Genomic DNA, 24,821 nt, shown 5'->3' on the forward strand with positions numbered 1-24,821 from the left:
TGCCCTTGACCGGAATCGAACCTGGGACCCTTGTGTCCGCAGGCCGACGCTCTATCCACTGAGCCAAACCGGTTAGGGCTGGGAAGATTATTTTTGTCAAAAGTGAAAATGTCAGGAATGAGTGGGTTGAATAAGAAGTTTATTAGATATGTTGAAGTTAAGTTTCCAGTAGAGTAGACTGTCTCATGAAGAATATTGAATCAGAGCAGACCAAACAAATCTGTGACTTCAAACACTAAAAAACAAACATTGGCAACAAAGGAACTAGATTCTTCATAAACCTCAAATTGAGAAAGACCACTACTCATTAACTATGTTGAGAAGACAGTGTGTTCTTACACTGTACTATGTGTATCATATTGTAATTTTTCTTTTTTTCTCATAACTTGATTATCCTGCTAGATATTTTAAGGGAAGTTTTCTGCACTTCCAGGACAACTCCTTTGATCACCATTACTTTGTATGAAATTGTGCATTTGTTCTTTTTTTCTTCGTGAGTCTTGCTCCTTACTATGTCTCCCCAACTTTGTTCCCCTTTTAAAGTCTCTTTCAGACAGGTCTGGTAGGAGAAAATAGGTTCTTGGAGAAAGACACTTTTACCTTGAAAACCTATTGAGATTGAGATGCTAGATTGGCATGCATAAGGAATGCCGAATTACTACTTACTCCCTGAAGCCTGATAAGTACTATGACCTCAGTCAAAACCTTTGGCTTTGGGTCATACATTCTTTGTCCTGATCTTTTGAGATTGTAGAACCTAGTCTTTATTTGCTGAACAGATGGTGACTGTTGTTCAAATTTTAGTCATGTTCTCACTGTTTTTGCTACTATGTTTGGGGTGGACGGGTTGGAGGGGGGGCTTCCTCTAATAAAGAGCTGAAGGGTTAGCGGCCTTCGATTTCTTTGTCTTAGCATCTTCTTGCTACCTCCCACAGAGATCCATATGGCTTTGGAGACAGTCGAGATTCAAGACGTGATCGATCCCCAATTCGAGGAAGTCCAAGAAGAGAGCCCAGGGATGGAAGAAATGGTCGTGATACCCGCGATAGCAGAGACATGCGAGACCCCCGAGACTTGCGGGACCACAGAGATAGAGACGTTCGGGATCACAGAGACAGCAGAAGTATGCGTGATGCTCGGGACATGAGGGATCTTAGAGACTTCCGTGATCTAAGAGACTCTAGGGATTTTCGAGATCATCGAGACCCCATGTATGACAGATACAGAGATATGAGAGACTCCCGAGATCCCATGTACAGGTAGGTACATGTACAACTATTCTGCTTGGGGTTTTTTTGGTAACAGTATTTTTATGTGTGTTCTGCTAAACTAATTGAAAGCTCTGAAGGGCATGATTTTATATTTCCATTGTCTATCAAATGGCAGATATGCTGCTCAGTAAATATTTTAGCGAATAAATTTTGGTCTCTCCCCATGGCCTATGAAAGGCAACATTGTGCAAATGGAAAAAAGATGAAATGCAAATTGTTTTGGCAGTGCAAAAGCACAGGGAAGATACACTTCGTCAGGAAAATGCCCTTCATACCTACTAGGGTGGCTATAATTTATTTTTTAAGAACACACACAGAGCTCTAGCTGATTTGGCTCAGTGGATAGAGTGTCATCCTGCAGACTAAAGGGTCTCCTGGGTTCAATTCCAGTCAAGGGCACATGCCCAGGTTGCTTGCAGACTCAATCTCAGTAGGGGGCATGCAGGAGACAGCCAATCAATGATTCTTTCTCATCATTGATGTTTCTATCTCTCTCTCCCTTTCCCTTCCTCTCTGAAATAAAAATGTGTTAAAACACACACACACACACACACACACACACACACACACAAACAAAATAGCAATTGCTGGTGAGGTGTGGAAAAATTGGAACAATATTTTACATTGTTGGTAGGAATGTAAAATAATGTGGCAACCATGGAAAACAGTTTGGAAGTTTCTCAAAAAGTTATAAATGTAGTAGAATTACTATGATCAATTCCACTCCTGACTATACCCAAAAGAATTGGAAAGAGGCAAACAGACACTTGTACATGAATGTGCACAGCAGCATTATTCACAGTAACTGAAAGATAGATACAACCCAAAGTCCATCAGTAGATGGATAAAAAATGTGATGTATTCATGCAATAGAATAGTATTCAGCCATAAAAAGGAAGATAATGCTGATACCTGCTGCCACATGGATGGAACTTGAAAACATGCTAAATGGCCCTGGCTGGTTTTCTCCATGGTTAGAGCATCAACCCAAGCACCTACGGGTCTCTGATTCAATTCCCAATCAAGGGCAGGTACCTCAGTTGTGGGTTTGATACCTAGCCCTGGTCTGGGCACTTATAGGAGGCAGCCAATTGATGTTTCTCTCTCCCCCGCCGCCTCTTTCCCTCCCTCTCTCTGAAAATCAGTGGAAAAAATATCGTTGGGTGAAGATTTTAAAAAATACATTATGCTAAGTGAAATAAGCCAAACAGACACAAAAGACAAATGTCATATAATTCCATTTAAATGAAGTGTCTAAAAAGGGCAAATTCATAAGCAGAAGTATCTTTTTATGCCCCATTCCCTTCTTTAATGGGTAGAGTTTCAGTTCAGAGTGTTCTATTTTAAGTGATGAAAAATTATTGTGTGTGTGTATGTATGTGTATGCATATATAATATATACATACACACACACACACACTGTATATATGCACACACATATATATACACATGGAACAGTTCCTCAAAACTAATATCAGTAATTATCACCAGGCCCTGGCCAGTGTGGTATAGCTCAGTGGTTAGTGTTGGCCTGCGCACACAAGGGTTGCTGGTTGATTCCGGTCAAGATGGCACTACCTGGGTTGCAGGTTCAATCCCCAGTTCTAATCAGGCCAGTGCAAGAGACCATCGATGTCTCCCTCTCTCCCTCTCTCCCTCTCTCCCTCTCTCTCCTCTCTCTCTCTCTCTCTCTCTCCCTCTCCCTCTCTCTCTCTCTCTCTCTCTCTCTCCCCCCTCTCTCTCTCTCTTCCTCTCCTTCTCTTCCCCACCCTCCCTCCCTCCCTTCTTTTTTCAACCCTCCCTCCCTGCCTTCCACTTTCTAAAAACCAATGGGGAAATATCCTAAGGTGAAGATTAACAAAAAATACTAACAATAATTACTACCAGTTACTTTGTGTTTGCTTTATGCCAGGGACTATGCTGAGAACTTTCTGTGAATCCAGTCATTTTGCAAGGCAGGTTGACTCATTTGCAGCCACAGAGGTAATAAGCAGTGAGTCCCAGATACCGGCATACCTCATTTATTATGCTTTACAAATTGAAGGCAAGACCCTCCACCAGCAAAAAGATTACAACTCGCTTTATTGCGATACTTGCTTTATTGCAGTGGTCTTGAACCAAACCTACAATATTTTCCAGGTATGCTTGTACAAACCTCATTGGTCCAATCCCAAAGTCCTATGCCTTACAATCCTTATTTCCTCACAGGGGACTGGGTCTTGAAGAATTCTTTGTATCTGATTTTTTCAGGATAGGACGACAGTTTTCATTTTGTGATAATTTCTTTAACTTTACAGGAGAGAAAGCTCTTATGACCGATACTTGCGAATGGATGACTATGGCAGGAGAAAGGATGACTCTTACTTTGACCGTTACAGGGATAGCTTTGATGGAAGAGGCCCTCCAGGCCCAGAAAGTCAGTCTCGTGCAAAAGGTAAAGTAGCAGAAACAGTTAATTCCTATTACTGACAGAATACTGGACCAAAAACAGAGGAAACTAATAACCAACTGAAAGGGGGCAAATGAGGTGGCTAACAGTTTACAAAAGGAAAAAATACAAATAGCCTATTGATATGTAGAGAGCATTTTCAATGCAAATTAGTGTTATCTGGTTTAGTCATCTAAGAAAAAGAAATGAAGATGAAATTTCATCAATAAGAAATTAAAGATTGGAGCTAAAGAGGTTGCTTGCGTTTTGCCCATTATACAAATAACTAGTCTGCATTATCTGTGAAGCATGGGGTTTGTGGCCTTGTTTCTTTATTTGTTTGTTTTATAATTTTTACCCAGCAGAATCTCTTTAAAAAGACAAAGATGCTTTTTTAAAGTATGGTTTTCTCAATACATCTTTAAAGGTTTTTAAATTGATAATTGAGTAATAGCAGTAGGTGATTCACCCCTCTGGGTAAATCCTATCTAATAAAGAGGGAATATGCTAATTGGTCCTCACAGCATCACAAAGATGGTAGCGCCCACAGCCAATAAGAAGGGAATATACTAATTGACTGCCCCGCCCTCAAAGATGGCAGTGCCCAGTCTCCTCAGCCCCACCAGGGCCGCAGGTGTGTGGCAAGGCCGGGCCCGCCCCCAGGCAGACCCGGCCGCTCCCCGTTTCTGCCTCTAGAGTCCCCCAGTCCCCTCAGCCCCCCAGCTGCTCAGGGACAGCCCAAGGCGCAGGCAGGCCTCGGATGGCGGCTACCCAGCCGCCAAGGGCCGCCCGAGGCTTGCGCTGCCGGCAATGGCAGCAGCAGAGGGGTAATGGGGTGTCGCTTCCCCTGATCGCCAGGTCACCTCCCGCCCTGCCCCTGAGGGCTCCCAGATTGTGAGAGGGGGCAGGCCGGACTGAGGGACTCCCCCCTCCAGTGCATGAATTTTCATGCACTGGGCCTCTAGTAAATTAATAAGAGCCTTTCTTAATAAATTACTAAGAGCCTTTCTAGAGGACAGTGTGGCAGTGTGTATCAGATGAGGCATTAGAATGACCATGCCCTTTAATCCAACTATTTCAATGGGTTTTTATAGTAAAAAAGAATACTAATGGTTATTTTTTAACACACACACACCACACGTCTACACACTCTTCTTTCACTCCCTCACTCACACTCTCTCCCTCACTCCTAATGGCTATTTTTAGAAGATAGTCTAGAGGATTAATAGAGAGAGAGAGAGAGGGAGAATGTGTGTGTGTGTGTGTGTGTGTGTTATGATCTTTGCCTGCAGGTAGTTCAGAATTCAAAGTATGGCCTGTGACTTATTTTTATAAAAAAAAAAATAAGCACAATTCATATCTTAGTTTTCCCTGGTGGTATCTTGCAGAGCGTTTGAAACGTGAAGAACGGCGTAGAGAAGAGCTTTATCGTCAATATTTTGAAGAAATCCAGAGACGCTTTGATGCTGAGAGGCCTGTTGATTGTTCTGTGATTGTGGTCAATAAGCAGACTAAGTAAGAACCCTTTGGATATTTCTCCTGAGTAAGGGGAAGGGTCAGAACTGAAATTCAGGCTCCCTCTTGGCAGCTCTACCCACTGAACATGGTCTGTGTATTCTGGCATTGCTGTGCTGTCTTAGCCAGAGTTTTTTCAGTTGTAAGACAGAAAACCCATTATAAACTGGGTTGGGCCTCAAAGGGAAATTTTTAGTTTGCTTGGTTTGGAAGTTCAGGTATGGTCACATCCAGGGTCAAACCATGTTACCAATTTTGGGTTTCTGTGTTGCCTTCATTCTTAGACAGGCGTTCTCCTTGAAAAGGCAGAATGGCACTGGCCCTAGACATGTATCTTCCTGGCTTAGCAAATACAATGGAAAGAGAGCTTCTCCTTCCTAGTGCTTCCATCTAACGTCCTGGAATTGTTTTTCATTGGACTAACCTGGCTCATTTTCCCATTGCTGGACTAGTCACTTTAGCCAACAGTGCTGGGATGCCCTGATTGGCCAGGGCTAGGTCATATGCCCATCCCATCCCTAGAGCTTAAGGTGACTTAGTCCTGTGGAGCCATTCGAACTGAGTTAGAGAGAGATGCCTTCCCAAAGGAAAATCGAAGCGAAAATATATGCTGGTCATCCAAAGCAGCAGAGGCCCCCTTCAAGGGACAACCCCAACCCCCCAGTACCGTGGGAGGCACGTCTCTGCATTTGTCAGCCAAGTATGAAGTCTTTTTTGTGAAGGGCCATGGCCTTGCGGAAATGTTAGGTGACCATGCTAGTCAGTCCAGAGTTCACAGCACTGTTTTCCTCTGCCTCTGTTTTACATTCTTTCCTCAAGAGGCAGAGCGGAGAAGCAGAGGAGCACAGCGGCTTGCTGGCTTGGCAGTAGCTACGTGTTCTTTCCTTGGTGATTAGTAAATCACTTCATGTATTTCTAGCAGTTTGGGGTTAAAGAGCCAATTTCAAGGCAGAAGCTAGGGAAATAGGTGTTGACACTAAGCAGCAGAGTTCACAGGCTCTGGGCTGTCTTGTTTAGAAATAGATGCTGCTTTAACTATAGAAATGGGGGTTTTGTTTGTTTGTTTGTTTTGTTTGTTTGTTTGCTATCATTTTCTAAGCACCTATTCTGTACTACCCCCATGCGAGGCACTTTATGTAAAATATTTTAAATCTTCACAGTAAGCATGGTACATGTGTATTCATTCAGGGGTTTTTTTTGTGTGTGTACGGCAAATGCTAGGTACTGGAGCTATAATGGTAAACACACACAGCAGCCCCTTCTTATGGAGCTTACACCCTAGTTGAGCAGATAAATTGGCGATAGGACCTATGAGGAGAAATACATCAAGGACCTAATTTAGATTGGAGAGAAGGTCAAGGAGATGACATGGGAGCTGAGCCATATTATTCCTGTTTTATTGGTAAAGAAACTGAGATTTGTAAGAGGTAAAGGGATCTGCTCAAAGCTTCACAACTTTTCAAGTCAATGTTAGAGCTGGGATCCAAACCCGTCTTTCTAGATGAAAGCCTATGCTTTTCCCACGATTATGCAGCCTCCCCAAAGACAGGTCTATTTAGGCAGTGAGACCGTGTAAGAAAGGACTGCTGTACTAGAGAATTAGGAGAAGGACCTGGCTACTGCTGCGCTGCCAGAACTTTATATAGAACCATTCGGAGCCAGGATAAAGAGAAGGAAATTTAGACCCTTGGAGTCTGAAGAGGGCACTGGGGAGACCCTGGGTTGAACTTTCCTAAGTAGCACACACAGCTGGCTGAGGTGCAGCAGTATGCAGATGGGGAGTGCTCACCTGGATTCTGTTTGTTTCTACAGAGATTATGCTGAATCTGTGGGGCGGAAGGTACGAGACCTAGGCATGGTAGTGGATTTGATCTTCCTCAACACAGAGGTTTCGCTGTCACAAGCCCTGGAGGATGTTAGCAGGGGAGGGTCTCCTTTTGCTATTGTCATCACCCAGCAACACCAGATTCACCGCTCCTGTACAGTCAACATCATGTTTGGAACCCCACAAGGTATGGAGGCCCAAGTGGGTCAGAATTCCAGAGGTAGTCACTTAGTCCATTAATTCTTTCATGCCGAAATCAGAAGAACCAGGGTTGGGGCAAATGACTCATATATTTCAGCTCAGATATGGTAGGGCCCTTTGATAAGTGAACTGGTGGAGATTTACATGGTCATTTATTCGTCTGATATTCTTTTAGTGGATACAGTTCTATATAAGACATGTGTTTTCCCCTTAGGTATGTACAGGGGTGTGCTGGCAAATGTTCAACAACCGGTTCTGGGTGAGGAAATGAGGGCAGTGTGGTTTGTAGCATTTGCTGATTTTTGTGGTGCAAATGCTCTGACTGTGTCCTAGTTCAAACCCATGTGAAGTCACTTCAGGGACAGTTAGGAAGAAATACGCAGTCAGCTCTCGCCAGTGGGAAGAGCAGGTGCATACTACATGAGTGTGATAGAGTCCTTTTTTTTTACCAAACTTTCTAATGGCAGACAGAATACAACAGGCAGTTGGGATGCTATTTGTAAGTGTGCTAAGCAAAGGGACTGTGAGAACAGGGAGAGGGCCTTGACCTCTTAGAGGTCCAGGGGAGGAGGTTCTTTGAAGTCCTTCCCTGAAGTGACTTTTAGTACTTTTCACCCAGAATGTTGAGAGTCAGCCAATTGATGCCCTGCTCATTGCTCTTTCAACACAGACTTTTCCCTCTTCCCACCACACACTAGAGCTCTATTTGTCTGATTGGTTATACCCATAACCATAAAATGCGTAAGACTCTCCTGTGTGTCATTTGTCTCTCTGAGGAATAGTCCTCAAGATATATGAGTTCATTTATATAAAGTTTTGAGAAGTCTTCTCACCACCCTGTAAATCACGTTGCCCAAGGAGAGGAGGTTACTTAGGGTCACAATTTGGTCTTAATCCGTTACCTTTGAACTTACGAATTCAAAAACAGTAGGCCAGCTCTATCCCGAGAAACACCGTGGAGAGCCAGACTTTACAGACGGGCTTTTTGACCCCCTGCAGCCGGCCCTCCATGGTTATTCCCCACGAAGTCTTTTTGAATCTGTGAGAGGCTATCATGTTTCTTTGATTTTTACTACAAGTCTGTGATCTAGGAATTCCAAAAAGAACCAGCTCTGTACAAAGATGTGCATTCCCCACCAAAGAAATCCATTTACCTGTCTTCCCAGCTTCATCTCCTTCCTCTCCCTTCCCCATCCCAAGGCTTCTTGTTACTGGTTTTCTTGCTGGCTTGAGATTAGGAAAGGCTTGGTAGATAGAGTTCAGGAGGTGGGCACTCAGATCTCTCTTGGGAGAAAATAATTCCTGTCATTCCCTCCTGCAGAGCACCGCAACATGCCGCAGGCAGACGCCATGGTGCTGGTGGCCAGAAATTATGAGCGCTACAAGAATGAGTGCCGGGAAAAGGAACGCGAGGAGATTGCCAGACAGGCAGCCAAGATGGCCAATGAAGCCATTCTGCAGGAAAGAGAGCGAGGAGGCCCCGATGAAGGAGTACGCGGGGGCCACCCTCCAGCCATCCAAAGCCTCATCAACCTGCTGGCAGACAACAGGTACCTCACTGCCGAAGAGACTGACAAGATCATCAACTACCTGCGAGAGAGGAAGGAGCGGCTGATGAGGAGCAGCACCGACTCTCTGCCTGGTGAGCTACGTGGCAGGGCCGAGGTGAAGTTCTGACTCTGCATTTCTCTCATTCCCAGGCTCTGTTGGGAGGGTGGGAGGCCATGGCTCTTTGGGGTGGGTAAGGGAATGAGCCCACCCCTGTGTTTGCTTCATGGGCCTTTATACTGATAAAATGATAACTTAATATTTGGGCACAGAATTCTGATCCCTCTAGTTAATCTGGTGATGGATAGACTAGTATTACTCCCTGGTAACCAAGGTGGATGCCCTTTTTTCTTTAATTAATTCTCTGGGGGAACGAGGCTGTCTTCTGGAGACAGCTCATACCAAGGAGTGGCCCCTTTGGGAAATTGATGTTATAGTCTATGTACTGTGTGATTGATGTGATCAGTGATTATTGTTCTTCCCTGGGCTGCCAAGCCTCCTGCCCATGGAGGGTACTTTCAACCAGATACCTCCTTCTTCTGTCTTGTAGGCCCGATTTCCCGCCAACCACTCGGGGCGACCTCGGGTGCCTCGCTGAAGACACAGCCAAGCTCCCAACCGCTCCAGAGCAGCCAAGTGCTCCCCTCTGCTACACCCACTCCAGCTGCGCCCCCCACCTCCCAGCAAGAGCTTCAGGCCAAAATCCTCAGCCTCTTCAATAGTGGCACGGTTGTGGCCAATAGCTCTGCATCTCCCTCAGTCGCTGCCGGAAACACCCAGAACCAGAATTTTTCCACACCCGTAAACAGCCAGCCTCAGCAAAGATCACAGGCCTCTGGCAATCAGCCTCCAAACATTTTGGGACAGGCAGGATCTGCTCGGAACATGGGCCCCAGGCCTGGGGCTCCTTCCCAGGGGCTCTTTGTCCAGCCTTCCAGTCGCCTGGCACCTGCCAGCAACATAGCTAGCCAGAGGCCGGTGTCTTCCACAGGTATCAACTTTGACAATCCAAGTGTACAGAAGGCTCTGGACACCCTGATCCAGAGTGGCTCTGCTCTCTCCCACCTGGTTAGCCAAACCACAGCACAGGTGGGGCGGCCCCAGGCGCCCATGGGATCTTACCAGAGGCATTACTGAGGCTCAATCTCAACTATTCCCGGCTCCCTCATCCCTGGCCGCCTCCCATCTATTGTGTTCTAAGTAGTTATTTGGAGGATGTTCTTTGCGCCTATCCAGGTCACATCAAATGTCCTACGTTTCTACCACCTGCTCTCTCTTCTGCCCAATGCTGTGTTGCTTATTCCTTCCAGAGTCAGAGTTTATATTGCATTTGGGGTTGTGTATTTTTTTTGTTGTTTTTGTTTTTTTGTAGAAAATAAATATTTCTGGGGTCACTTGGGTGGCAGTATAGGTGTCTGGGCTCAGTTGATATTTTATGGGTTTCAAACATGGGTTTCTCTGGTCTCTCTGTCACCTGGATTTGGGGGGTGGGGAAGGAAAAGCCAAGCCCCAATTGGCTGAGTTTGGAATGGCATTTTCATGTCAATAGCCTTTGTTTTCCAGCCTCACAGGCTACTCAGAGCTCCAGCTCCTCTCTGCAGCTCCTGCCCAGAGTTGCATAGCAGACTGGGCTCAGCAGGCATGGTGTCATTGTGCCCACCCCTACGTTGAGGGGTCTGCTCAATGATGTATAATTTAGCTACTCTGGAGTTTAGGAGTGTCCATGGCAGCCACACAAACAAGATACTCTTCTGCCTGACACAGTATTGTTGGTTTTGGGTTTTCTCATTTTTCTCTTCTTTTGCTCTCATTTCATTGGAGGATCTCCAGTGGACTGAACAATTCCAGTCACCAGCAGTTTAACATAAACTGTGAATCTGGGCCCCAACCACTCTTACCCCCCTTAACATTTCCATCAGCCTCTCCTTCTCCAGTGGTAGTTTGATGGAATCCGTTCTGAGAAGGCAACTCTAGACTCTGGCATTGAACACCCATTTTTTCAGTGATTGTTTGAGTTTTGGGCTTAAAAATCAATCTCTTGTTTTCTGAGTAGCAGGAGGGAGGGACCATTTTGATGTCAGTCTTTTGGTAGCTGGACATGTTGTTGATATAGGTGGCTGTTCCTAACTTTTGAGCCAGAGTGAAATTATTAGAGGGAGGACTTCTGGCTGCTGCTCTAAATGGAGCCAAAGGAAGCTGCCCTCTCCCTAAGGATGATGCTCATTAGAGCCCCGTGGATCATAGTCCCAAGGGGCCTCTGGCAGGGACGAGGGAGAACAGTGACTTCAGCTGAGTCCCTGCCAGTGGCTAAGCAAACAATGGTTTAAAAAACTCAAGGTCCCCAGATGGCAGCATTTTATGTTCTGATCTGTTTGTGTTCTATAGTGTTTTTCCCTCTTTGGAACTTGTGTTGTTGATAAGATAAGATGATTACTTTTTAATTAAAATGAAAAAGGAAATGTGTCGTCTTTTTGGAGTGTGACTATCTGCAGGACCTCTTTTGGGGGCCTTCCCACTGAGGGTTGGAACGTGAGGGTCCCTGGAAGCACTGACTAGTTTCAGTCTGCTGTGAGGCCTGCCCCCTCTTGTCCTCAACCTATGCTCAGGCCTCAAAACCTCTTTTAACCCTAGCTTCTCTTCAGCTCACCTAGTTAGCAGCTTTAATAACAATTCAGAGCAGACGCCTGCTGGCTAATGGCACTGCTGTGTGAAACATCCTTGTTTGTGTAGACTTTCAGTGTGTCAGCAGGCTTGTCCTCTTATTCTAGGAAAGGAAAGCAGGACCGTGAGGAGGCCATTTCTGGCAACTGGCCAGTGAAGTTGGTTACTCTCCTGTTTTGATTTCATCTCAGTTGCCACCCTCTGTTCTGCCCGTTATGCAAGGAGTTGGGAGAACCATAGTTACAGAATCTGTAAGAGCCTTCAAGAGCATTTAATAATAGCCGGCCCCATCAGGAAACGGTGTGGGTGTGTGAAGTGACTGGCACAAGGCCTCCAGTGGGTTAGGGGCCAAAATGCAGACAGCACTGAACCTGACTGATCCCTGCTCACCACCTCGCGGGGTGATGTTGGTGCAGTGTTCTCTCTACTGGCCCCTGCTGCCAGTTTCTTCGTCCCTTGAGGGCAGGGCCTCAAAACTGTCAGTACACTAAGGAGGCCCGTCCTCCTGGAGAGCCATGTTGAGTAATCCTCTTCTCAACTACTAATTCTTCCCCCTCACATGTCCAAACAGCACACCTCAGGCTGTGAAGGGTATAATAAAATTATTTTTATTGCATTTTGTGCAGACAGGAGTCTAAAAAATACAGTAAAAGCTGTAAAGCATTAAATGGGAGCATTCAACAGTAAAGGAAAGACCAACCCTCTCCTTTTCATATTGGCACAAAAAAACACAAGGTCAGTACTGAGGCAGAATGCGGAATACTGAAACACTGAAAATTAAAGGCAGGCCTAATAATAGTAATAAATACTCTTGATTTGGTTTGCAATCTCTCCTATTTACAAGGGTTTTCAACTTCATTGCATTGCCCTGCACGTAGATCGTCCAAAACAAAAGCAACGCTAGTTATCACTACGAGGCTATTGAAATATTGCACTCAGAATGAAAGTCACTTGGACATGAAACATCTAGCTACAATGATTATAAAGATAATTTGATGAATGACATGATAACATTCATAACAAATATTGCACATGTAGCACAGAAAACTTGGGTTTTTGTTGTGGGATGTTTGTTTTCATCCATGGAAACTGCTCTTGCCAACCTGACAGTCTGGGCCCAGATAATGCAACTTTGGTTCCCTAATTGGTGTTGATACAACCCCTCCCCCTTCTGCCCAGCCCACCACTTCAGCCTGAATGCTCAGGCCTCACAAGGCTAGACCAAGTTGTGATTCTCAGAGGTCTTTTGGAGGAAGGGGGCAGGGGAGCTGGTGTCTAATATCCAACTTTCTGGTTACTACCTGGAAGAGTCTATCCAGCACCCTCATCAAGTCTCAGATGGGCCTTGGCCTGTCAGACATCCAGACCTACCTCCAGCCACACCTGACCCAGTCATATGGCACCAGCTCCAGCTCTTTGCCTACAGCTCAAAGGGAAGGAGGTGGTGAGGTCAGGAGTACCTAGTAGCCCCAGCTCTGGGAGCTGGGCCGGATGTCTAACTAGGTGTGAAGGTCAGGGCCCTGGCGCTGGAGGTACTGGACCCAGTCAGTCCCAGAGGGCACTGGAAGGAGCATGCAGTGCCTGTCCCCCTTAGTAATGTGCCCTGGGAGAAGGGAACCCGGCCAGTGCGCCTTCTCTACAGAGCAGAAGTGCCAAGGACTGCAGTTGGAGTAGCCAAAGGCCTTGGGTCCTAGTTGGAGGAGGGCAGAGAGGCGCTCAGAACAAAGCACACCGGACCGCAGGCCCCGTTCAGCTAGAGGCCGCTGCTAAACAGCGAGGGCCCGCCCTGGGACGCACAGAAAGGTGGCTGGGTCCCCGAGGCTGGAGCTGCCTAATGGGATGGGGGCGGGGGGACGGACTTCAGGGGCAGCGCTGGGACCTCCCCGGTGGGTGCGCACCTACACCGAAATCGCTCCCCTCCTCCCTCACCAGTCCCAGAAAGAAAACTCCGGGTAGGGAACGCCCTCCAGCTCCCAGGTGTGTCTTTGGCGAGGAGCCATGGGATGGGGGGAGCAGCCGACTGAGGAGAGGCGCCTGCTCCCAGCGAAGGCACCGGGACGGGGCTTCCTGGGTGGGGCGCGGCCTCTCTCTGTGCCCTGAGAAGCACCCCCCGCCCCCAATCCTGGCCCCAGCTTGCAGGAAAGCCGCGACGAGGCTGCACGCGTCTCTGCAGCCGCAGTGGAAGCTCACGACCGCTGGGAGGCGAATCCAAGAAAAGCTGGACGCTCGCCTCCCCTCCTCTCCGAAAAGAGCCAGAGGGAAGGATCGGAAGCCAAGGGCGCGCGGAAAGGGCGAGGCGAGAGCGGGGCCGGGGTGTGGAGGGACCAGGACCAGGACTCCCGCCCGGGCCTAAAGCACTTTTGCTCGCAAACGCTCGGATTCCAGGAAAATGCAGCCTCCGAGGCTCTGCCGCCGCCGGGCCGCCCGGCAGGGGAGCTCGACAGTGGCGAGCGAAGTCCGCGGCGCGTCTGGTCACAAGAATATGGGGACGTTAAAAATACACGCGATGTCTCCTGTACACTATGTATAGGCGCAGCCGGCCCCGCCGGAGGCTCCGCCGGGAGGGCGGCGGCGAAGGCCGAGCGCGGCCACCCCACCCCGCGCCCGCCGGAGCCAGGAGCTGTGCCGGCGGAGGGCAGAGCAGGACCGACCGGGACGGGGCGGGGGGAAAGAAGGGGCCACGCGGACGCCCGGGGGGTCCTCAGAGCCCCAGCTCCTTGCCGCGCCCCCTCCCGACCTTTATTGCAGCGTCTCCTCCTCGGCGGGCAAGGCCCGGCTTGGAAAAGGGCAGCGCAGCCGCAGCCGGGGAGACAGCGGCGCGCCGGCCGGGCTCTGCCCTCCACGTGGCAGCGGTCCCCTCCGAGGCAGCCCCGACGGACGTGGCCTCCGGGCTTCAGGCGGCGGGGAAAGGGCCAGGGCGCGGGCACAGGGTCTGTATGTAAACGGTGACAGTGGCGGGGGGCGCGGCGAGGGCTCCGGGCCGCGGGCCGGGCGCGCTGGGCCCGGGTGGCAGGTCCTGGTTCTCAGGAGTAGATAGTGATGACTTCGCGGCCGCCGCCGCGGACCAGCATCACCCGATCCAGGTGCTCGGTGAGAACCTCAAGGAACTCCATGTCTGAGCGCCTGTCAAGGAGAAAGACCCGACCCCTTGCCTCCGGAGGGAATGGGACACCTTGGGCCTCCGCCCTGACCGAGGTGCTGATCCTGAAGCAGGACCGGTGGGGCGCTCCCGTCCCAGGGCTAGGACCCAGGTTCCCTGACGTCCACCTCCCTCTTCCCCCAACTCTTAAGTCCAGGATACAATTTTCATCGCCGTTGCGGTTGCGGGGAGGCCCAGGCATGTTGAGCAAAACGAGCTTGGCGTCCCGGGATTTCTTCACAATGACCTCGTTCAGCCGCACGGCCGTGTGCATGCGCCGCACGTTGGACTGGTTCCTGCGGGAGGAAGGTGGGAGGAGGGCACCCTGAGCCTGAAGAGGGGAGCGTTGGATCCGGGCCACGGGGCTGCTGGGCCTCAGTTCTTGCAACCAGGAACCACCAACCCCAGACCCCTCCAACCTGGGCTCTTCAGAGAGCCCAGAGGTCAGGGGCAGGAGTTGAGGGGTCATGACATAGTGAGGAGAGTAGGGACTCTGGCCAACCCAGCAAAGAGAATAAAAAATTCTGAAGCACTTACAAGTTCTCCCACTCCCTTCAGGAAACACAGGAGAAGCAAAGAGGAAGAAAAGAGAGGGGTCAGAAAAAGCAGGGAGGCTAGGAACATACCTTTCCACTGCCCGCACCTGGGAGTTCTGACCCTTAGCAATCAGGCCCGACCCCCGAGTCCTCCGATGGGGAAACCAAGACAAGCTGTGGGCTGGGTCTTCCAACTGCCAGCCCAGGGCCCATTCTGCATGCTTGCTCCGCCATGGGGAGCAGACCCCGTAGGTTCACCCCAGACCCCAGCCCTTCGCCCCCAGACCCGTACGGCTTCATGCTGAAGAAGTCCTTGATGCCCTCGGAGGAGACAGGACTGGGGCCCTTATTCTTCTCTGCCACGGACTTGTCCTTGGTCCAGGTGAGATGCACCTTGTCAGGATCTGCCTCTCCCTCCCCCTCAGGCTCCTCCCCCGGGGATGGTGAGCTGCTGGGGCAGCTGGGAGCACTCTGGTCATGGATCAGCTGCACCTGAGGGATGAACAAAGCACATGACTCCTTTGGAGGCCAAAGGCTCTGCTCCCACTGGATGGGGCCAAACCACCCAGTTGCATACCTCCTCTTCGGGCTTCTCCTCACTGTCACCAGGTGTCTCTTCTGGGACGTTGAGGCGGAGCCGAGTGTTGGCTGGATTCTTTCTCCGGATTGAGCCACGAGACTCATCTGTGATACTCTGGATCTAGGGAGCAACAAAGGTTGGTGCCGGCTCTGCGGTGAGTTACCACCACCCATGCCCTGCAAAGAGCTACCGCCAGAGCTGATGTTCAGGCAGGGTGTGCCCTTTCGGGAACTGTACCGTGTTAGAGTACTGCTCCCATACCAAGTAGCTATCGCCCGCTGACCTGCCATTGCAACTCCCCTCCAGAGCCCCTGACCTCCCCACCATCCGGCAACTAAAGGGTTAACACCTGGGCCCGCAGGGCTCCACCATAGCACTATGGTCAGTGTGGGCTCCGCTGGGTCAGTGCACATGTACAATTTTTACTATCACCCCTGATTCACATTCTTGGGGGTTCATCCTTCCCAGCTCAAATGGGTACCCATCACTCATTCCCCTGAGGATCCTTCAACCACTATCTGAGAAATATATTATCCACACCTGGGAGACCCTTCAACATGGTCTGTCATCCTGGCCTATGGGATCTGCCACCCATTCCCCAGGCAACCTGTCACCCACCTCTGAGAGCTTTCCTGTCCCCAGCTCCTGGGTACCACCTTTCATTTCCCCAAGGATCCTACTCCCTGGGGCGGGACTAGTGGCCCCACATTACCCCACCAGGAGATCTTACACCCATACCCCATAGAGGCTTATCATCATTACCCCTGTGAACCCATCCACCACACTCCAATATCCATCTGTTACCGGCTCTCGGAGGGGCTATCACATGATCCCTTATCCCCCACACTGGCAGCCTGTCCACCATCTATATTTAGGATCCACTATTCTCCCATAGGCCCCAGAAGTCGCCTACAGAGAGCAAAGTCTGTCGCCCATGCCACAGCCCCTCTACATCTTGGCTGAAAGGCTTGGTAGGTGCAGCTGCAGCGTGTAACTCTGATGCCGGGAGCCCAGTGAGGGGAGGAATAAGGGTGATGAGTAATGCTCTAGGTGAAGCATGCCAGCCCTGAGCCATCCCAGACCAGGGCAGACCCAGAGCTGGCAGCAGCTTGAGGCTCTGAGAGCCCAGCCAGGGCAACTCACCTCCCGCTCCCGCTCGTTCTTGGTTAAATGCATCTGTTTGAGGATCTGGGAACGCTGCTCCATCACCAAAGTCTTCTCGTAGGTGTAAGCAGAGATGTCGCTCTCGTGCTGTGGGCAGGCAGGGTGGGGGCGGGGTGGTGAGAGAAAAAAGCATGAGCTATAAGCTCAGGTACAAGGCCAAGGGACGGGAGACAGGCCCCCTTCCTTCTGCCAGCTTGGAGCGTCCCTGTCAAATGGCCTAATTTAATCAACTGTTGTGGAAGGCAAGAACGATGCTTTCTGAAAGCAATGCAGCTCATTCCCTCCTCAGTCCAGCACAGGACCAGGCATGTGAACTGGTGAATGAATGAATGAGTGGATTAATTAATTACCCAGGTGAATGGGAAAGGGGAAGAAATAAAAAAGGAACAAAGGGATGAATGGATACACACATGAATGAATGGATGGGTGAGTGAGTAAATGAATACACTAATGAATATATGGGTAGATTAATGAGTACACAGAAGGATGGGTAGATAGATAAATAAACTGAGAATGGATGGATGAGAGGCTGTATAGTGTAATCCTAGAGCCAGCCTGCCTGGGTTCAAATCCTGGCTCTGCCACTTAGTGAGCATTGTTGGGCAAATTATATGACCTTTCTTTGCCTTGACTCCCTAATCCATAAAATGGAAATGCTGATGATTGTATCTGTTTCATTGGTTGCTATGAGAACCAATATATGTAAAGTACATAGAACAGTGCCTTACATATCATGAGCACTATTAGACATGGCTTTCCTTCCTTCCTTCCTTCCTTCCTTCCTTCCTTCTTTCCTTCCTTCCTTCCTTTCTTTCTTTTTTGTTAATCCTCACCTGAGGATATTTTTCCGTTGAATTTTTTTTTTTTTTGAGAGAGTGGAAGGGACTGGGAGAGAAACATCAATGTTAGAGAGACACATCAATTGGTTGCCTCCTGTACTCGCCTGACTGGGCCCGGGGATTAAGCCTGCAAATGAAGGTACATGCCCTTGACCAGAATTGAACCTGAGACCCCTCAGTCCGCAGACCAATGCTCTACCCACTGAGCCAAACCAGCTAGGGCTGACATGGATATTCTTATAAAGAAAAAAGGGAGGGGTGGAGAGAGGGAGGGACTCTTGGATGAATATGTGAGAGGTTAAGAAGCAGATGGGGGGAAGGAATCCAGCATCATAAGATGATTGTGGTTGGGGTTGCCCTAACTGGTGCTGGGGCCAAGAGGAAAGAGGGCCCAGTGTGTGGGACTCCAAAACTTTAGGGGTGACTCCTGGGGACTCACCATTTCCACCACCTCGACCTCCGCAGTGATACGCAAATGGTACAGAAATGTGGTCAGGTCCTTCTTCATCTGGATGCTGTTGTCGTCCATCTGGGCCACAGTGAAGATACGCATCTTGCACTTCCGCCAGACCTGGAGTGGTGACCCAGAAAGGTCCAGCCCAGATGTAGTGAGGAGAGCCAGGGCCAGAACCTAGAGAGGACCCCGTCCTCACCCCTCCCACCCACCTTGCCACACATACATGCAGACCCGAGTCGCCTAGCTCAACGACCACGCCCTACACAAAGTCCCCTGCTTAGGTGTGGGTCCCCCATAAAGTATCACTTGCTTGGGTTAAACATGCTCTCCTTTATGATGCAAGGGAGACAGTCAGTTCCTAACATCTCGGATCGAAGGAGGGGATCATATTCCTTCCCAGGAGCTCACACGGAGGCTGGCCCTGGCCAGAGCCCCTGGGCCTCGCCCACGGACGTACCCGTGCACACGGACACGCACACGTGCTCACCTTGTGGTGCCGCAGCAGGAAGGGCAGCAGCATAAGCATGCCACCGTCGTGCACAATCCACCAGACGTCGATGCTGCCCTCCGAGAAGCGCTCGGGGTTCCCGGGAAACATGGAAACGTTCTTGGTGACCAACAAGGCCAGGTGGCCAGCTGTGGTTTCCCGGACCAGCTCTGGGGGAGGCCAAGGGGAGGGCCAGATGGGAAACAGTGACCCTGGTCCCATCCTGCACCAGCAGCAGCCACAGGGGCTCCCAGCACCCAGCACCCGCCCCACCCGCTCCACCTTGGCCTTGGGCTGAGCAGTCAGAAAACCAGCAGCGACCTGGGCCTCATCACGTATTTGCCGTTTGACTTTGGGAAAGCCTCTCATCCTCTCTGGGCCTGTTTCCCCAACTGCCCTTTCTGATTACTAAGACCTCTGCCCTGCACGGCCTCATTTAACCCTCCCAACCACCTTGTCACTATGATCTACCCATAAAGGAGACAGAATAGCCTGGCGTTAAGAGTGCAGTCTCTTCGTTTACCAGCCGTGTGACCTGGAGCAAACTCCGTACTCCCTCTGTGCCTCAGTTTCACACCCCACAAATGGAGATGGCAGTGCCCGGCCCTCACAGGACTGCTGGGAGAATTAGAGACTTAGAGAAAGCCTCAACTTGTCTGGCAACACGGAACACAGTCTATAAATGTCCGTTACTGTGTCACTGTTACCAAGGACGCTGATGCTCAGAGAGGGTGAGTTACTCGTGAACAATCACACAGCTAGGAAGGACCAGAAGTGAGATTTAGGCCCGGGCCTCTGTGGCTTCAAAGCTATAGCTCTCACCACTGCCCCGCACTGACTTCCTCCCAGGGCTGTGAGCCCTGCAGGGGTCAAGGCCGTCTCCTTCACACCTGAGTCCCCGGCACCTAGCACAGTACCCAGCACACTGCCAGCTTTGGACACAGTCCCCTGATATGCAGACCCCACAGTTGTCCTCCCTGGAAACCACCCCAAAGGAGGAGAGGGAACCCACAGCCTTCCACCCAACCCGCCGCCGCCACCCGCCTGCCTTACCAATGAAGTTCCTCCAGGTCTGGTGATCTTCCTTCTGCCGCCAGTTGCGGGGCCAGCCCACCAGCACCGTGTTGTGCTGCAGGCCCCCGAGGCCCCCCGACTGAATCAGGTGGGACACGCCGTCGCGCAGGTTGGAGGAAATCACGACCTGGCAGAAGCCTTTCACTTTCTCCGCCTCCATCAGACGCCGGATGGACTGGGGGGCGGGAAGGGGACCTCAGATAAGGACCCGCCTCAGCCCGCCCTGGCCAGCCCAGCTCCTTGCAGCCTCCCTTCGTCCCGGGTCCCCATCTTTCTGAAGCTCAGCTCTGAGCATGTCAGCGCTGGTGCCAGCACTGTGCCTGGCTCCCCATCACCTATGGCCCCCGTTCCTTGTTGATCAATCAAAACTCTTCATGATGGAACCCCACACCTCCCACCAGCCATTGCTCATACCTCGCAAGGCTGTAGCTCCCACCACTACCCCACCCCCACCCCCCACGGACTTCCTCCCAGGGCTGTGAGCCCTGCAGGAGTCAGGACTGCTAGCTCTCCACCACCACCCAGACCCCTCCCCACTGCCCCGCCCAAGTCAAATGTCACTTTCTTCAAGTACCACCTCCTCCCGCCCCCCACCCCCCAGACCAGAGTGAAACTGGACTCCTCTGCACCACCAATTTGTTTAACAATTTTTTAAAGTTAGCATAATGATACGCATTTTAAATGCACATTCAATCTGCACTGTGAGGAAAGTTTTATTACTCTCATTTTACAGAGAGGAAATTGAGGCTTAGAGAAATTAAGACTTGCTTTAGGCCATACAGCTAACAGATGCTATCAGAGGGGTTCAACTCCAGGGGTCTGACTCCACCCACTGCCCTAATGTCAAACAGACAGGCTTCAATTCCTACCTCTGCCACCTCCTGCTGTGTGACCTTGGGCAAATTGCCTAACCTCCGTGAGCCTCGGTTTTCTCATCTGTCAAATGGGGACTGTGACAGCTACCCCATTTAGGAATAAGGAGAATGACATGACATGATGGGGGTATACTGCCTGGCAGGTGTAAACACTCAGCATTTTCTGTTCCTCTTGCTATTAGCTCCAGCATAGCCCCTATCCCATCAGATGGGTGAGTGCCTCTGAATGTTCCATCATCCTCACCAGCCTATGACCACCCTGAGGGCTGGGGCTTGGCCTTGTACACCTCCATCTCCCCGTGCCTAGCCCAGTGTCTAGTGCACAGCACATTCTCGCTGAATAAGTGACCAGTGGGAGCCTCCAGCTCTGACAGATGGGTGTGAACGGCCCAGTGAGGCAGAAACTATCACAAGCCATGGGGGTGCCCCTCCCCAGCTCACCTGGCCTCCCTCAGGCCCCTTTGCTCTCTGGTCACACCCCAAAGGGAAAGAGGCCTGAATCGCAAACAGAACCCACTTCCTCTGCTGCCCACCAGGTTCTGACACCTCTTAGTGCCTCTTAATGCTCCAGCCCACACCTGGCTCTGTAAGCTGCTCTGTGGGCATAGACCAGTGGATGGGGACAAGAGCAAATAGCATGGGGACAAGAGCAGGCAGCATGGAGCCAGGGACCCGGGTTCAAATCCTGACTATGCTTCCAGCCAGCTTTGTGACTTTCAGCAAGTTGCTTTCCTTTTGTGCATCAGTTTCTTCCTGTTCCAAACATGGATACTCATCCTGCTGACTCCACTCCGTAAGGGGATAGAAAGAACCCATGGATGTGGAAACACCTCGGAAGGTTTAACTTCAGCAGGAAGAAGTGTGGAGTAGCAGTCCAGCAGTGCTAATTTGAATCTCTGTCTTTCTGTCTTTAGACAAGTGATCTGACTTCTCTATGCCTCGGTTTCCTTATCCATAAAATGGGCCCTTCTGGCTCGGATGGTCTTTGGTTCCGTGAGTTGGATTCTAAGGAACTCACTCCCTGAGCCCTTAGAGCCCTCTTCTAAGAAAGAGGACAGCAAAGTCTGAGGCCCCATTGATGCCAAAAGTGGAAGGAAAGAAAGCGTGAAGGGGCAAGGACTGTCTTCCTGAGTGCCCTGTCCTTCCTCCCTCCCCACCAGGGCCTCCGCTCACCTCCTCTGCCCGCTGGGCCTGTGGATGGTTTTCCAAAAAGGTGCCCTCCAGGACAGAGCCCACAATGGTCAGGCCTTTCCCTGCCTTGAGCTGGGAGGTCAGTGAGAGCAGCTGTGGGTGTACCACATTCTGGTCTTGGTCCACACGCACCAGCACCAGCAGCTGTGGCCTAAAAAGGATACAAGGTCACATGATCCATCCACCACCCACCCATCACCACCCACCATACACCCATGCAACTCCACACCACACACCGGTGAATTCACTAACCATCTGTCCTCTGTACCCCCATCCATTTCCTCACCTATATCCCCACCACCCATCCATCCATCCATTTCCTTGAGTGTCAACCCATCTAACCATCCACCCACCCATCTATCTCTCTCACTCATCCATACATCCACTCAACCACCCACCCATCTATTTTATCCTTCAGTCATCCATGATCCACTTACATCCAAATTAATTTACCTATACATGCATTATCCACTTAATTATCCACACATACTACCACCTTTCATTCACAAATCTATGCAGCCAACCACCGTCATATATATATTTATCCATCTATTTATTTACCCACCTATTTATCCATTCATTTATTTATTTATTTCCTTTAGCTGTCTCATCCATCCAACCACCCATGAGCTTAATAGCATTCTCTAAGCATCTACTCTGGCTAGACCCTTTGTAAGCATTTGAGAACTCAGACAAATAACACGAAGGTCTGATCTGTGGGGTTAGTGGACATCGTCAAGGACCAGGCAATGGTGTAAGGGCACAGTGCAGAGTTCCAGGCTTTGCTCTTGGCAAAGGGAGGCTGAGCGGGTGAGAGACAGATGGGCTTGCAGAGCAGGCAGTTAGACAGCACCGTGGGCTGCGGCGGGCGGTGAAGGTGCCGGCTCCAGCTCTGCCTTCCATGGCCTCTGAGACCCTCTCTGGTCCCTGACTTTCACATGAACAAAATGGAGATATTGCTATGAATCTAGAGGTTTCTAAATGCCCGATCACTCCCAACGTGGATGGCTCCTCCTCTCCCAGAGCAAATGCTACATGATGTTATGTTCATCTGTCTCTGGATGTGCCTTCTCCATGGAACTGTGAGCTCACTGTGTCCCCAGAGACCAGAAGACGCTTGGCACATATCATGCACTCACACATTAAAAAGAATAACAATGGAATAAATGAATAGATGAATGAGTGGATGAATAGATGGTCAGGAGGCTGGCATGGGAGTCGGTTTTGGAGAACAAATGTCTGGAACTCGGCCCAGCCTTGGTGCTGTAGGTGGGAAGTTTCAGACGAGGTGGAGCTGGAGAGGACACACCGTTGTGTTGAGAACGCCACTCAGCAGAACAAAGCAGGTGAGGCAGGTCAGGGCCTGCTCCCTTCCTCTCCCTCCCTGGAGCCTGCACACCTGTGCTCCCGCCGCTCACCTCCAGTTCTTGGTGTGTGGGGGCCCTTCCTCCAGGCGTAAGAGGGCATAGCGAGCAGCGCTGAGAGACAGGCCTCGGATCCCGTCACCCCACTCCTTCTCCGCCCTGAAAGCCAGGGAGTGTCAGGAAGGACAATCCACACTGAAGTGGCCAGTCCCCAGGGCAGAGTCTTCTGTCACCGGCTCAGAAAGGACGTGCATGTCGCTCCTGCCACTTGCATTTCTCAAAGCTTCAACCCCTCCTTCTGCTCTTGTCCCCTATCGCCCCATCCCACCCCATGCCACCCCTCTTTCACTCTACCCCCACTGCCTGCCTCATCCCCAGCCCAGCCCCCAACATCCCATCACCAGCACTCCTACCCCTTCTCACCCCTCTCATCCCTCAGTCCCTCCCAGCCCTCCCCTCCTCCTGCACTTACCCACGGTACTCGATATACTTGTAGATGAGCCCAGCAATGAGCATGGCCACCAGGGCATAATACCAGGAGCAGATGAACATGAGGGCCAGGCAGAGACTCATGCCCAGGAAGGAGAGTGTCCTAGACAATGGGAGAGAGACCCGGCCTCTGAGCTCTGGCGGGGCTATCACTGGTGCCAAGGCTCAAACAGCAAGACTCACACGGGGCAGGGCCTGGGCATGACCTGGAGACTATGCCCAGGTCTAGAGGAACTCACACCATCATCCCCATGAGCACCACAGGGATATGGGACCTTCTGAATGAGTGAGCAGCCACAGACAGGGCACCAGCCCATGCCCCACCCAACTCCTGAGTCACCCCTCCCTGTCCCAGTGCCTTAGGCTCTGCCAGACTGCCTCACCAGAGGGGCTCTGAGGCAGGTTTCTCTGCGGAAGAGTTGGAGGCAGGATCTCCCAGGAAGGGTGTGCCCCTAGGAAGAGGCACTGGCAAAGCAGGAGCACTGAGATAGGAGTCAGGCAGCCAGGGTTCTAGTCCAGATAGGCCATAGCCTTGCTAAGAGGCCTTGGGCCAGTCCCTTCTCCCGTTTAAGCCCCTGTTTCCTTTTGGTAGAACAAGCATGACATTCCTGCCCTGTCTGTCCCTGGGCCTATTGTGAGGATGAAGGGCCTTAAAATAAAATGATCAGACGAACCCCAGGCTGCACATAAGGAGCATCTTCTGTGCACCAAGCACTGTACTGTTCACAAGGGGCCTAGGCGATGGGAACCGTTGTTATCCCATTCCACAGCTAAGGACACTGAGGTGTCCTCATCCAGATGGTAAGCTGGTGAGCATTATGCACAGGACGGGGGTACAGCTGAGACCACGTATGACTGTGTTATATTGTTATTTGTGATTATGAGGAAACCCTCTCTAGGACCTTTCTCGTGGCAGTTGGGCTACAGAAGCTGGAGTTTGGGCTGCTTAGACCTGGAGGGGATGGGCTAGGGTGAGGTGGACATTAGGATGGAGATGAGAGGGCTTTCCGTGGGGTGGGTAGGGGGAACGAGGCACCCACCAGTGGTAATATCGAAAGCGTGGCCTCCAGTTGGGCGTCCTCAGCAGCGTCTGTACCGCGCAGGCCAGGTTCACGAACATGTAGCACATCAGGAAGAACCTGGAACAGAGAAAGGCCGGGACAGACAGAGATTCAAG

At 50.7% G+C, this 24,821-nt stretch overlaps 2 protein-coding genes across 5 annotated transcripts in view; one reads left to right on the forward strand and one right to left on the reverse strand.

Annotated features, from left to right (window-relative positions):
* The window catches only part of NCOA5 (nuclear receptor coactivator 5), a 30,559-nt gene extending 18,009 nt beyond the window's left edge, over window positions 1-12,550 (forward strand). For 2 of the 3 annotated variants that reach the window (XM_008158975.3, XM_054723647.1), the window contains 6 exons: window positions 936-1,259; window positions 3,569-3,705; window positions 5,088-5,214; window positions 7,027-7,226; window positions 8,562-8,882; window positions 9,339-12,550. In XM_008158975.3, the coding sequence (XP_008157197.1) occupies window positions 936-1,259; window positions 3,569-3,705; window positions 5,088-5,214; window positions 7,027-7,226; window positions 8,562-8,882; window positions 9,339-9,925 (1,696 nt within the window). In that variant the 3' untranslated portion in view covers window positions 9,926-12,550. Of the gene's footprint in view, window positions 1-935; window positions 1,260-3,568; window positions 3,706-5,087; window positions 5,215-7,026; window positions 7,227-8,561; window positions 8,906-9,338 lie in introns of all 3 variants that reach the window. The other variant, XM_028137928.2, reaches the window with a different exon arrangement.
* Window positions 12,551-14,472: 1,922 nt separating this feature from the next.
* The window catches only part of SLC12A5 (solute carrier family 12 member 5), a 35,998-nt gene continuing 25,649 nt past the window's right edge, over window positions 14,473-24,821 (reverse strand). For both annotated transcript variants that reach the window (XM_008158958.3, XM_008158966.3), the window contains exons 14-26: window positions 24,685-24,783; window positions 23,628-23,747; window positions 23,210-23,314; window positions 21,774-21,942; window positions 19,705-19,900; window positions 18,652-18,821; window positions 18,147-18,278; window positions 16,848-16,955; window positions 15,702-15,824; window positions 15,417-15,616; window positions 15,126-15,140; window positions 14,751-14,884; window positions 14,473-14,564 (exon numbers count right to left, since the gene is read on the reverse strand). In XM_008158958.3, coding sequence (XP_008157180.2) covers window positions 14,473-14,564; window positions 14,751-14,884; window positions 15,126-15,140; window positions 15,417-15,616; window positions 15,702-15,824; window positions 16,848-16,955; window positions 18,147-18,278; window positions 18,652-18,821; window positions 19,705-19,900; window positions 21,774-21,942; window positions 23,210-23,314; window positions 23,628-23,747; window positions 24,685-24,783 — 1,663 coding nt within the window. The remainder of the gene's footprint in view (window positions 14,565-14,750; window positions 14,885-15,125; window positions 15,141-15,416; window positions 15,617-15,701; window positions 15,825-16,847; window positions 16,956-18,146; window positions 18,279-18,651; window positions 18,822-19,704; window positions 19,901-21,773; window positions 21,943-23,209; window positions 23,315-23,627; window positions 23,748-24,684; window positions 24,784-24,821) is intronic.

The sequence above is a fragment of the Eptesicus fuscus genome, chromosome 12 (assembly GCF_027574615.1).
Source record: "Eptesicus fuscus isolate TK198812 chromosome 12, DD_ASM_mEF_20220401, whole genome shotgun sequence".
In the NCBI taxonomy this organism is placed as follows: Eukaryota; Metazoa; Chordata; class Mammalia; order Chiroptera; family Vespertilionidae; genus Eptesicus; species Eptesicus fuscus.